General features: G+C 40.7%; 1 protein-coding gene across 2 annotated transcripts in view; it reads left to right on the top strand.

Moving 5' to 3' along the window:
• edil3a (EGF-like repeats and discoidin I-like domains 3a) overlaps positions 1-11,886 on the top strand; it is a 122,271-nt gene extending 110,385 nt beyond the window's left edge. For both annotated transcript variants that reach the window (XM_079577203.1, XM_079577202.1), the window contains exon 10: positions 10,774-11,886. In XM_079577203.1, coding sequence (XP_079433329.1) covers positions 10,774-10,923 — 150 coding nt within the window. In that variant the 3' untranslated portion in view covers positions 10,924-11,886. The remainder of the gene's footprint in view (positions 1-10,773) is intronic.
• The last annotated feature ends 716 nt before the right edge of the window (positions 11,887-12,602 follow it).

Below are 12,602 nucleotides of genomic sequence, written 5' to 3'. Positions count from 1 at the left end.
CCGTCCTTTCCCATTGCATCTTATATCAGGACCAAAGTTACCGGCTGTTCCGTCCTATTGCTGCTCTTAGCTTTGGGATCAGATAAAAAAAATGCACTGCCAACCTACCAGCAGGCCATCCCAATGTCGTACTGAAAATCTTGTTTACAAACCTTCACCTGAATTCCAATGTCCATCGCAGTCGGCCGCCCTGACAGACACTGGCCTCTCTATGCTGATATGAGCAGAGCAGCAGACAATGGCCCTGGACACAGCTGTCTCCTGTGGGTTTGACTTGTGACAGTGCAGGGAAAAACCTTCACTCTGTTATTGACAGATAAGGATTTCACATTCTGTGTTTGTGGTCAGGTGAGGTGTGGAGGTACTTTTGGCATAATTATGCAGTTGTTATACAAATATACATTTCCTGTGGCAAAAAGAAGCACGCGAGTCAGTAAACATGATGCTTGTACTACAACATTGTAACACAATGAAATCGTATTATTTAAAAAAAAAAAAAAAAAATCATCAAAAGCGATGGTGTTCCAAAGATGAGAATAAGCCGGTGACTGGCCACAATGCCGACCTTGCACTGCAAATTGGATTGTCACAAGATCGAAATTTTAATCTCACGAAAATCCATGATGACAGGTCAATGCATTTGGACTGATACATTTGGGCTCAACTTACAAACATGCATAATATTTAAAAAAAATATATATAATAATATGTAAGTTGCTTTTTAGTTATGCTTTGAGTCTTGGCTGTGATTAGTTACAGTTTTTCTCCATTGGTTTGGCTCATTTCTTGAAACAGAAATTACATTCTTAAAACTCTAAGATCATTTGGCAAAACAGTCTTACAGTTCAGCACAACACAATAGCTCACGTGCAAAAGCTCATATCTCTCCCAAAACAGTTCACTCATGCTTCAAAACTAAATGGCCTTCTCAGTGCCCCCAAAATGGCAAAGATCCTTCTCAATTGCATTGGCTCATTTCTTAAACAGACCGGACGTTCTCAACACTCAAAATAACGTGGATGGTTCGGCACAAACACCATGGTTCACCTGAAGAAGCTCATACCTCTCCCAAAACAGTTCACTCATGTGTCAAAACTAAACAGTCAGTGCCCCCAAAAGGCTTTGTCCCTTTGTCATTGTGCAAGCATTGCAAGTCTAAATGTTTAGATGTTTTGTCACTATAGCAGAGGACCATTGAAATGTCACTCATATCAACCTTTCAGTCTGACAATGGTTGCTGTCACTTTTTTTGTCTAGCTAATAGAATACAATTGTGTATAAAACTGAAAAAAAAAAACAACAACAACAAAGAAATAGGATTTGAGGGTAAGTGTAGCCTCCAAGGTTTCACACATTGCACTCACACTGCCAAGGAAATTGTAACCATTATCATTCACACAAATAAAGTAACTTCCATACATCAGAGTAAAAAGAACAGTTTACTTGTAAGAGGAGGATGGGTCGGGAGTGCTGCATTGGGTCTCAGCAAATGTTCTAAAATGTTTCAAAATCTTTAAAAATCAGGTGCTCTTCCAGGATGAAGTGGAACATGGAGTTATAGCAGACTTGCCTTGGATTGTAGGTGAGTGCATGTGGCAAAAGGAATCTGAGGCTCTGATGCAGCTACAGTAAAGTCTTTTATTAGAAACACGACGCGTTAATGCGCTTCGACCATTAGACTGGTCTGACGCTCTGAAGAAGACCAACTGCATCAGAGTGCCTCGGATTCCTTTTGCCACACGCACTTACCTACAACACAAGGCAAGTCAGCTAAAACTAAAAAGAACATTTATTCAGCATAACATACTGTAACATAACACACAAACAAAAAACAATGAAAATTATATGCAGCCTACTGTGCTGTAAACAAAGCTGAGTTGAGTAGTTGATAGAATGTTAATACAGTACCTGTGTTGTTTTTGTATAGTTTGACTAAATGGGCTAATCAAATATTATTTATTAAAAAAATCATCATATAAAATTGTATTCATATTTTATCTAAATCTCCAAATACAGCCACTTCCTCTGCTCAAAATAAGCCATGACTTTATCCACCATTAACTGTAGTAGATCTATTTAGTTAAGCCTGCTGTGCAAGAGGTAAATGAAATTGACAACATGTCATTAAGGTGAGTAACACTTTCCAATAGCCACATGATTATTACGCCCTGTGTGCACAGCAGAGCAGCTCGGCTTGGAAGTGTCTTTCCATTTCAGCAGTTTCATTCCTTGGTTGAAAGGTTTATAATTTCAACACCCATGATGATCTTTGGATACAGGCCAGTGAATGCTCAGCATGATTTTCACTCAAGTAATATCAACACCACTGACTGCATGGGCTCAGGAGGCCTGGCAGACATCACTTCAGATCGTGTGAAGTGGAGGGAAAGGAGTTACACAGCCTAAGCCAGCTGAATTTTAGACATTTGACGTTGGAAATTTGCATTGAATCTGGAATTCTCAGCAAAAAATTAAATGTATCTACATTGGCATGCAGATTATGCTTTTGCTTTTTATGTTTTTTTATGCATTTGGAGAATAAAGGGCCCGATCTTTTGTTTCTAAACGCAGGCTGTAGACTAGACTTTGGCACTGACTGGGCGCTCTGTGAAATCTTCTGCTTCATACTTGATGCAGTAAGTGGGCCGGTCGTGGGCTGAATAGACACCCATGTGCTCTTGCAGCATATCACGCCTCAGTCAGCTTCTTTTTTTTTCTAAGCGATGCCCTCAGGCCACTGACGCAGCGGGTATGTGCGCGCCAGATATCGGGCTTGCCTGGACCAACGCTGTTGTTGCACCAGTCAGACGATCGGGCCCTAAATGTTTTAACAGGAACATTTTGCTTGTCACAGGATGTATTTATATATGAAAAGTCACTCAATAATACGCATACACAGTTAATAAGCCTGTGGACGCCTCTTAGTCTGTTCAGGGAGCTATCCACATTAATTCCATGCAGACTGTGCTGCCTTGTTACTAAACAGTCCTGAGATGTTGGTTTACTAGAGGGCAGCCATGTTTTGTGTGGGCTTCAGAGAATGTCAATCAGTTTGTCCCTAGACATCCCCCCCGGCGCTGTTCTGAAGTGCGATTCTTCAAGGTGTTTTCCTCCTTCAGTCAGCCACAGCCGCCATTAATGCTAGAGGACACTTTTGGCTTCTGGGCTCCCAAGGCTACTCCTGCCACACGACAATGCCTGAGTCGGCGAGGATATACTGAGTTACAGAGAGCGAGGCGCAGGGAAGCACACTGTGGTTTAGGCTTGTAAGTATTCTTCTCAGCTCCTCTCCTGCAGCTCCTGTGTGGCAGAGGCTGCAGGCAGTTAGATAGAGATTGAGAGAGGATGGCCCGTCAGAATACCGATGGTGTCAGACTCTGCTCACTGGAGTCTGCTACAAAAATCTATACTTTTAGAAGTTAGGGGGGAAAAACATGTTGTAATAATGTTATAATTGACAGCATTGGGCCAATCCCGGGCAAATAAGGGAAGAGAATATAACAAAGCTTCCTTTTACATGGGAATCATCAATAGGTCATATCCAGCCTAGAGACATGGGCAATTTAATAAAACACCTGATTTCATTAGCTATAGTTTCCACATAATTAAAGGACGCAGCCCGTTCAACTCCCAGTCTGTTTAAGTGACTTCTCAAACAGCCTTATTTGACACTTGGGGCACTTAGCTCTGACATAAGCTAATCTCTGTAAGTGTCATTATTTACACAGCGAGTCTATGAGAGCAATCAAGCACAAAAAGTTATTGATTTATGTGTAACCGTGTCACCACAGGACCATCAGGAGGTTATTTAGCTTCTGGGACCTTCTATGGTCTTCTATGTCAGGAGGTAAGACCAGATCAAACCCAAAGACCATTTTGTTTTCAGGCTACAAGATCTTTTCTGTTGACTGGGTTTGTGAATGCACATGTAGTGGGGCGGCACGGGGGCGCTCGTGCTTCACCGCAAGAAGGTCCCGGGTTCGATCCCCGCGGGCAGGGCCTGTCTGTGTGGAGGAGTTTGCATATTCTCTATGTGGAACTGCAGTTACAATGAATGAATGAATGAAGTACAAATCCCCTAAAGCGGTGTGATGCGCTATACTTCCATTTCATTCCATGTACAGTGTTGGAGTAAATTACACATGCATTTCTTCTGCATCACAAGGACATTCAAACTATGTATTCACCTGACTGACTTTACCGATGACAAACTTTGAGCTGTGAATTGAAGCTCACAGTTGTCTGATTGGTTGAGGGAGCGAGATCCAGACAGTTTTCCAAGGTCAGGAGCTTGGTTGGGGTGAAGGAGGGAACGGCTTCTTCAGCCATAAGGAGGGGTTTGTATTTAAAGCAAATTTGGACAGCGAGCGAGGTCGTTGCATATGTGATTAGAAAACTCTATTGCAGTGGAAGAGTCTAATATTATTACAGGTTGGACAATAAGACTACTTCAGAACATAGCATTTGTCTTAGCCTGGTGAATCATCCGATTACGGTATCCAACAACGTTTTATTCTGTTCAAGGCACAAAACAGTTCCACACACACACACACACACACGCACGTCTTTACTACAACCATTACGCTCTTCAAAAATAATGAGTCTTGAATGGAGCGCCTGGCCACTCGGAAACGCTCTCGAGCCTGATTGAGCCTTTCCTTTGTCCGAATGTCTCTCTTGACCTTTTCCATAAGTGTTTTTGTGCTGTGATCGTGTCCCGCCTCTGCAGCCTGAGGCCACGGGGCAGAGATGTGACCGGGCCGCTCCCCTGACCCGCTGTGCACCTTTAAATAATGGAGTGAGCTCAGTGCAGTCAGCGGGCACACAGCACCTCCCCACCAAAGCAGCGACTCAAGAGCAGAACTAATCAATACTGGACCAAGGCCCAATGGAGAAAGAAACTGAATTTTCACATGTGCTATATACTTTCCTAAGTCAGAGTTGCGTCTTATCCCCCATTCTGATTGAGTCATTGAATATATTTTTTATAGCTGTTGTTGTAAGAGAAATAAACTGGCAATTACGTATATTAGTACTTTTTAAATAGTACTCAAAAAAATCTTAAATAAGAAGCAATTTTGAGGATTGTGTGAATGAAATAAATGGTGGTGTGAATACTTCATGGAGTAATATTCAACTGTCTAGATCCAACATTTTACATTGAAAAAAGGTAAGGAATAAGAACTACATTGCTTTCAAATACATCCAAATTAATAAATAAGTGAGTAAATAACATCAAAGATAAGATAAGACAAAACTACTACGTGCATCTTATATACTGCACTCTCAGGGCTAAGTGTACCATCTCTATATTTCATTTCCTCTGGTCCCACTCACTGACATATAAATGTTCATGTTGCAAAGCATGCTTCAACAAAATCCATTATGAGTGGATTTAATAGATCTATTTATATATATGAAAATAATAGGTTTTGATCATCCTTGAATAACAATGCTGCTCTTTTTCTGCAAATAACAATGAGACAGGCTTTTTGGAGAGGCCAGCATGTTGCTCCGAGAGCTCTGGAGGACAGAAGAAGGTCACAGATGAAAAATTTAGAACATAAATGCAAGACTCAACCTCAGCAAACAAAAGCCGAAGACCTGGTGTATTTGCAAAAAAAATAATGTAAAAAGACGAACCATCAGGGGGCTGCAAAAACAGTGAAAACTTTTCAAACCTGTGTCTTCCAGCGTACAAAGAGGCTTATATAGGCTTTTTTGCAGTTTATTTTGAGCACATTTTTATCACCTTCCTGACGCCTTATCTGTCTTCCCGTCCTAATATTATTGCTCCTTTTATTATGTTTCTCCCCATATCCTGTTCCAGACTGTTTATTTTAAGGACATTTCCTCTGACACGGTACGGGCCCCAGACACCCTCAACACAGATTCTTGTCATATTTCAATCAGATTTTACTGCCCTCCTGTCCCTCCTTTCATTCTGTGCCTTCCCGTGGCCTTTCGGTGCTATCGCTACGGCGCCTTGTGTCAGGACAGTGTGAGCAGTTGAAGGCAGGACACTGAAAACAGAGTGGGAATGGGGATGATATACAGGTGTAGAAATAACATGCGATACTGCCTCTGCTCAATGCTACAAACAGACCTGAGAGGGAGGGTTCTCAGAGAGGTAAGGGAAAGGTAGTCTGCTTTATTTATGTAAAGTAAACAGGGAAATTGGTGCGTCCTGTTGTAATTGGCCATTTCAAAGCCTTTCAGCTGACTCTGCGTCGCACAAATGACATAAAGCAGTGAATGAATGACTGACTGAGACTCTGTACAACAAATAGCACATCATGAAGACCACATGTCAAGTGAACACCAGGTCAGTGGCGGTTGGATGTATGGTTTCTAGAAATGAAGGCACAGTGAATCACAATCAGATTGAAATCACAAAGTGCAGTTGCAATTAACAAATGGCAAAGACAGCTATTATTTTTTAAAGTACATGGGATCTCATTGTGTAGTTTAGACCTCTACAAACATGGTCCTTGGAATCCATGTGCTAGTTTTACAGTTCTATTTCAGTTGTATCTCAAATGTTGAGTTTTTGGTGGTTAAACAATTTTTTTGATGATGGACTCAAAGGGTCAGTTTCTCCTGATTCTTATGTTGTGTAATGTCATCTTTGAGAGTTATTCTGAGAGTTAAGAAGAATGAACAGAAATGGGTTTGCCTTTGTGAATCTTGATCTCAGAGCATGCTCTAATAAGAAGACTAAGAAGAAACAGACTAGAATCATTGTTGACCAGTTTTGATCTGTTTTTTGAAGTTCAGATCTAGGGTTCAGATCTAAGATTTTCTTGTTGTTTTGTTGTGTTTTTTCATTTGTCGGTATCAGACATATCTTTGATATTCAACTCCAATGCCATATAAGAAAATACAATAATTAACCTTTTATTGATTACGTTGAATCCTTTTCTGCGTCATCTTGAATAACCAGAAGAGGAACTTGCTTGTGTAGGAAAATTATTTTGCACAACTAAACCTTCTGTAGAACTGAGTCTTTTGGCTCAAACTCCAAACGCTATTGACTAGCGCTCAGCATCTAGCTTTAACTCTGCTCCCGATCACAAACACTTGTGATCGGGAGCGCATAGATCCTCTCTGTGTGTCCTCAGAGAGGATCTGTGCGCTCTATCCAGATGTGTATGGCACATCCTGTAGAAACAGGTGCAGCTCATGTACTTAGACTCCTCATATTCTAGATTTGTATAGAGAATCGAGTTTTTCTCGAAGCTCTCTCTTCCATGATGCTACCGTGCAATGCGTAACTGGAGGCTGGACCATTCGCGTCTTTAGTAGCCCACATTGTGCTAGAAACATGCTTTATTTCTGTCACCAGTTAAATACTACTGTTTAAGTGATACACGCACTAAATTTACCAAAATCAGCCAGAATCCACTTACAGCGGAACCCAGCGCTGACTGGCACAGGGAAACTCCAGCTGGCACTTTCAGAGCAGTCTCAAACGCCAGGACACTCCCCTGACGCACTCCATGGAGAGCGCTTCAATCTGCCTGATCTCACATGCATTTTAATAACAATAATTGACTGTTCTATAGTTATAAACTTATTTGCACCTTGTATAAATGCATAAGCACCTGGTCACGGTCTCCTTCCAACAGGCATTTTCAGTGCTACCATTGTTTACCAGTAATTTACAGGCATTTAGCAGGCACTTGTACCTTAACCATCTTTACACATCTGTTTAGGCCCGTGTGGTATTGTCCTTCACTGCGGCGTGCCTGTGTCCGCAGGACGTGCTGTGTGCTTTTGGCTAGGCTGCACAGGCAGATGCTCTCATAGAATAATCGTGCATTAACGGCATGTCGCCAGAGCGCACAGAGTCAGTGAAGTGTTTGTGAACAGGAGCAGAGCTAAAGCAGGATGCTCATCACTGGTCAATAGCGTTTGGAGTTTATTTTGTAGCCAAGAGACTGAGATCTACTTTAATTTGTGCTATTTTCCTAAACGTGCAAGTTCCACTTCTGAGTATTTGAGTTGACGCAAAAAAGGATTCAATGTAATCAAAGCAAGGATGGATGTGTTGATTATCAAATAATGTCTGATACAGATGAATGACAAAAACAAAGCCTAAATAGTATTTTATTTTATCTTTTTCAATAAGTACAGAATATCTTAAAACGCAATCCTTGATTTGGCAAGGATTTTACTAGTAAAATTTAAAAAATATATATACAGTGAACGCAAAAGTACACGGACCGTCATTCCCAGGTCTTCAGGTGATTATGAGGAGTTATAGTCAAAGCTGAGGTTGGTCAGTCAGGCATAAGCACAGGGTTGTTATTAAGGGCTGTAGGTGATGAAGAGTTCATGCAGAAATAGACGGGAGCCTGTGAAGAGACCTGAATGTACTTGGTTGTGTTTTACTTCATTACACTTTTGTTTTTGTTTTGTTGTTTTCTTCCTGAGGTCTATTTTGTTTTAGAAACGCCGGTTTGTTGACTCTTTGCATTTAGTGCATTTGACTTTTCTGAAGATACACTCTGGTTTGCACTAAATTAAACTATGTGTCTACTATGTGGGCCTGAAAACGTACTGTACAAAGGGTGTATGTACCGGGTGGAATGAGGAAAATAATATTTGGAAATCGTGGTGGAATAATATGAAGCAGAAAATATCATATCAGATTTCAGGTTGTTGCAAAAAAAAAATACTAATTAACTGAAAAAAACAAAACAAATTTTCATCAATCCACCTTAGTGTCTTTCTCTTCACACCACTTCAATTATGACCATAAATTCATCATAATTAGCAAGCAATCGTTTTGAACTTTATCTTTCCCACCATTTAACTAATAAACAGTTGGAACGCATTGTTGCTCTTAGTGCGCAGTCTCTCCATTCCACACCACAGTGAATCCAATTACATTGAAATTACACAGCTATAATCATGCATGTTTAATTAAAACCATGATATCCTTGGATGAAGCTGTCCCCATAGATACATTTCCTTCTAATGCTTCCAGTGCACTTCATTTCACTAGGCACACTCTTTACTCACACAAACACCGCTTTTAATAAATCAACTGAAGAGCAGCCATCCCGACTTGATGATTAAAACTCATCTGTATTTCATTAACCCCTTGTCTATCCTTTGTCGCACCTCCCCGTGACCCACTAAAACGGTTCCCTAAATATCAACATCATCGTCTTTACCGGAAAAATTCTCTCTCTTCATGTGTGTTCATATGCAAACAGCAGCAGATGTCTGTCACTAATTGTCTAGTTGAAACCTCCAGATGTGACTCGAACAACATCCCGATAGTTTTCAACAGGTGGTGCGAGTGTGAAAGCTTTACCGGAGTGGATTTTGCGGCGACGCTTGACTCACCCTTTTTCAAGCTTTGTGAGGTAGCGGTCACACAGAATTGCTCGTCGTTTTGGTTGGTGCAGTTTGGAGACTTTTCCAGCCCACAGCCTGAGCGTGTGGGTGTCTGGAGGTTTTCAGATTGTGTGTTTGTTTAAGTGTTGAGCTCAATGATTTCAGCTGCTGTAAGGGAATTCTGCAGGAGTCGGGTTTCGAGACTTGGCAAGAGCTACTGTATTTATTACGCTGTCCCAACTCCAAAATAAAAAAAAGATTTGGGAGAGTTTGTTTTTTAATAGAACATGGACTTTTAATGAACTTGTTTGTGTTGCTCATGTCTTGTGAGTTCAGGAGGGCACTGTCAATCTTAATTTCAATACTTTTTTTTAGTTTCGTTTCTCCTGCCTAAATCGAAATCTAAAAGCTTCTCAACAGGAGCCTATAGGCCAGTGTAATGCCTCATTTGAAAGCCCAAATTCATGCAAAAATTTCAGCCATGGTCCCCAGGCTGTTGTGCAGTTCGAAATAATTCGAGCGCACACAGCAGCATGGCGTTAGCCAGGTTACGTTTTCGTAGCATTGTTGTCACTTATTCTTCACTCTCTTTTTCTCATTTTTGCCACTTTTTTGTAAATTTTTTGTAATTTTTTCCATTGCACTTTTACGGCTTTTTTGTTGTATTTTCATCCTCGTTTATGTCTCATTTTCGTCGCTATTTAGACACTTTTTTCAAGAAGCTTTTAGATTTAGGTCACGCCGAATTGGAGAAAATGTGCTTGGTTTTGGTAGGTGGCGGCAGCATTACTAAGTAACTTGTTTACCTTAATAAATCCTTTCCTTTCCTAATACAAGTGTTAATGGGATGATTGGGGGGTCTTTCATCTCACCCTGGCGTCTCTGGTTAGAAAACAACAGTTGCAACAGGCTAGTGGGCAACAGGCTAGTGGGCAAAGCTAACTGCGGGCTAGCACCACTTTAAACAGTATTTACAGCCAAGTTTGAGTGAAAAAAAATATTTCCATTGTGTAATTGGATGTACAATATCCCTCTCTCCCGTCGCCTTTTCTGTCAGTGTAGTATTTATATATATATATACTCTCACGGACAATTAATAAACTACAAAAATCACAACTTTCTACGACACTTGCAGTTGCGCTTATGGCCTCTAGGGGCAAGAGTTACTTAGTACTGCTTTAAGAGGCTAACACATTGTTGTTTCTAATCTTTTTTACTCAGTATCAGTTTTAGGTGTTTATGATACTTTAAGCAAAAAGAACAACATCATTTTAGATTTTGTATTCGTTGCCAGAAGCATGACTTTATAACTTGTAACTTAAATGTTTGTTAAGACACTTTTCTTCACAGCATTATAGTAATATGACGGAAATAACACAGGCAGCTAAGAATAACACACGTTTTCCATTATTCTTTTTTTCCCAGGTATTTCAGGGCAACTTTGACAACGACACGCACAGAAAGAACGTGATAGACCCTCCCATCAACGCGCGGTTCATCCGGATCCTGCCCTGGTCGTGGTACGGACGGATCACTTTGCGCGCCGAGATTCTGGGATGTGCAGAAGAGGAGTGAAATGATTTTCGACTTTTTATTTCTCCACCGTTCTACCCCCCCCCTTCGGCCCCCATGACATGACATGACGGGTTTGTTCACTCCCGGCGTTTTCAAAAGTAGACTGCGCAACCTGTACAAATCAATAAATTTCCAAGGGACTTTTCAAGAATAATGTGTTTTGGTGGGTCGCTGTTAGTTCTTTTTGTACAATGGTTTCAACCCACCTCTCAATAGTTTCACCTTTTCTCCCTTAATGTCCACTACAACGGTAAAGTCTTTTTATTACTAAGATTCACCATCCCGTTTGGACTCGTGTAAAGTATACATGGGGTGGGGTGGGCTATATGTGTGTCTATGGGCTGGGGGACTTCTCGATGTGGTTGTTGCCATTGAAACCTATTGTACAGTGTCACTTTTTATCAAAGATGTGAATTCTGTCTGACTTGATGAGCATAGATGTCCCGTTCATGAAACGTCCCCTATAGGGAAGTCACTCACAGTTTCCCCCCCCCCCCGACATATTTTGCTTTTACGGACAGCAACATCGAACCCACCTTGTCGAAAACGCTATAAGAGACATCCTGTAAAAATGTAAAAGAACTTGCATGGTGCGTGAATTAAAAAATGTATTATGACAAATCATTTCAAACATGAAGTAAGCCCTCAAAGCTACGACTTAGGGTCCTATTTTTATGTGCATTTTTAAATCGGTCTGAAACATGATGAACACACTGCAAAAGCCTACAGAAGAGATCCGTACATCTATTTATTTGACTCCACCGTCTGACTCTGTGTTAAATGTATAAGATTTCAGTTGACTGAAAAGCTCAGGATAGATGTCATACATAATAGTAATAAAATATGAACAACAATGTCACCATTGTGTCATTTCTGAACACCTATTGGAGATGTACATGTCTATGTAATATTGTTTGATGCATTTACATATGTACCGATTAAATAAACATTCTTTATTTATTATGGACTTTTGAGATGTATTGGAAATTATTTATTGGTTTATATAGCGCTTTTTGTTAAAGACAGTGATTTTATGTGCTCAGAGAGTACTACAAGAGTGAATCTTAAAGGTGCATTATGCAACTTTTTCTGAGGGAAAAAAATGATATTTGTGTGTATTTGACCTTGTGGTGACCCAGCGGCTGTATGAGTGGTCAGCATTGCGCCTTTACTTTCCATCACTGTGGTTCCTAGGACGCTCCAGGATCAGTTGTTTTGTAGGTTTTCTGATTGGAGGGTCTGTCAGCAGTGAAAACCTTCCGAACAATTGGTCCTGGAGCTTCATAGAGACCACTGCGATGGAAAGTAAAGGCGCCATGCTGACCACGTATACAGCCACTGGGTCACCAAAAGGGTCACACACACACTAACATTTAAAAAAAAATTCCACATAAAAAGTTGCATAATGCTGCTTTAAGCTGAAAATGAGGACACGTCATACAAGCTCAGAATATTGAGTTCAATCAGAGCTTTAACTACTGGACGCCTGCACTAGCACCGATTTGGAATTGATTATGAACAGCTGTTGGGAATTTGGTTGTGAGAGAGAGTATTGAAAACTGGTTTTAGCCATAGGATTTGGTAATCCATGGTGGGGCTTGCTCTGCTTTCTGATTGGATAATTGTCACAATTACCAAAAACAGCTTTTATATCATGCAAAGGCTTTAGTGTTCATTTA

Source organism: Gobius niger (assembly GCF_951799975.1).
Source record: "Gobius niger genome assembly, chromosome: 1".
NCBI classification, from domain to species: domain Eukaryota; kingdom Metazoa; phylum Chordata; class Actinopteri; order Gobiiformes; family Gobiidae; genus Gobius; species Gobius niger.
Note: the sequence above shows the minus strand (reverse complement) of the source record. Positions and strands in the feature narration are given on the sequence as shown.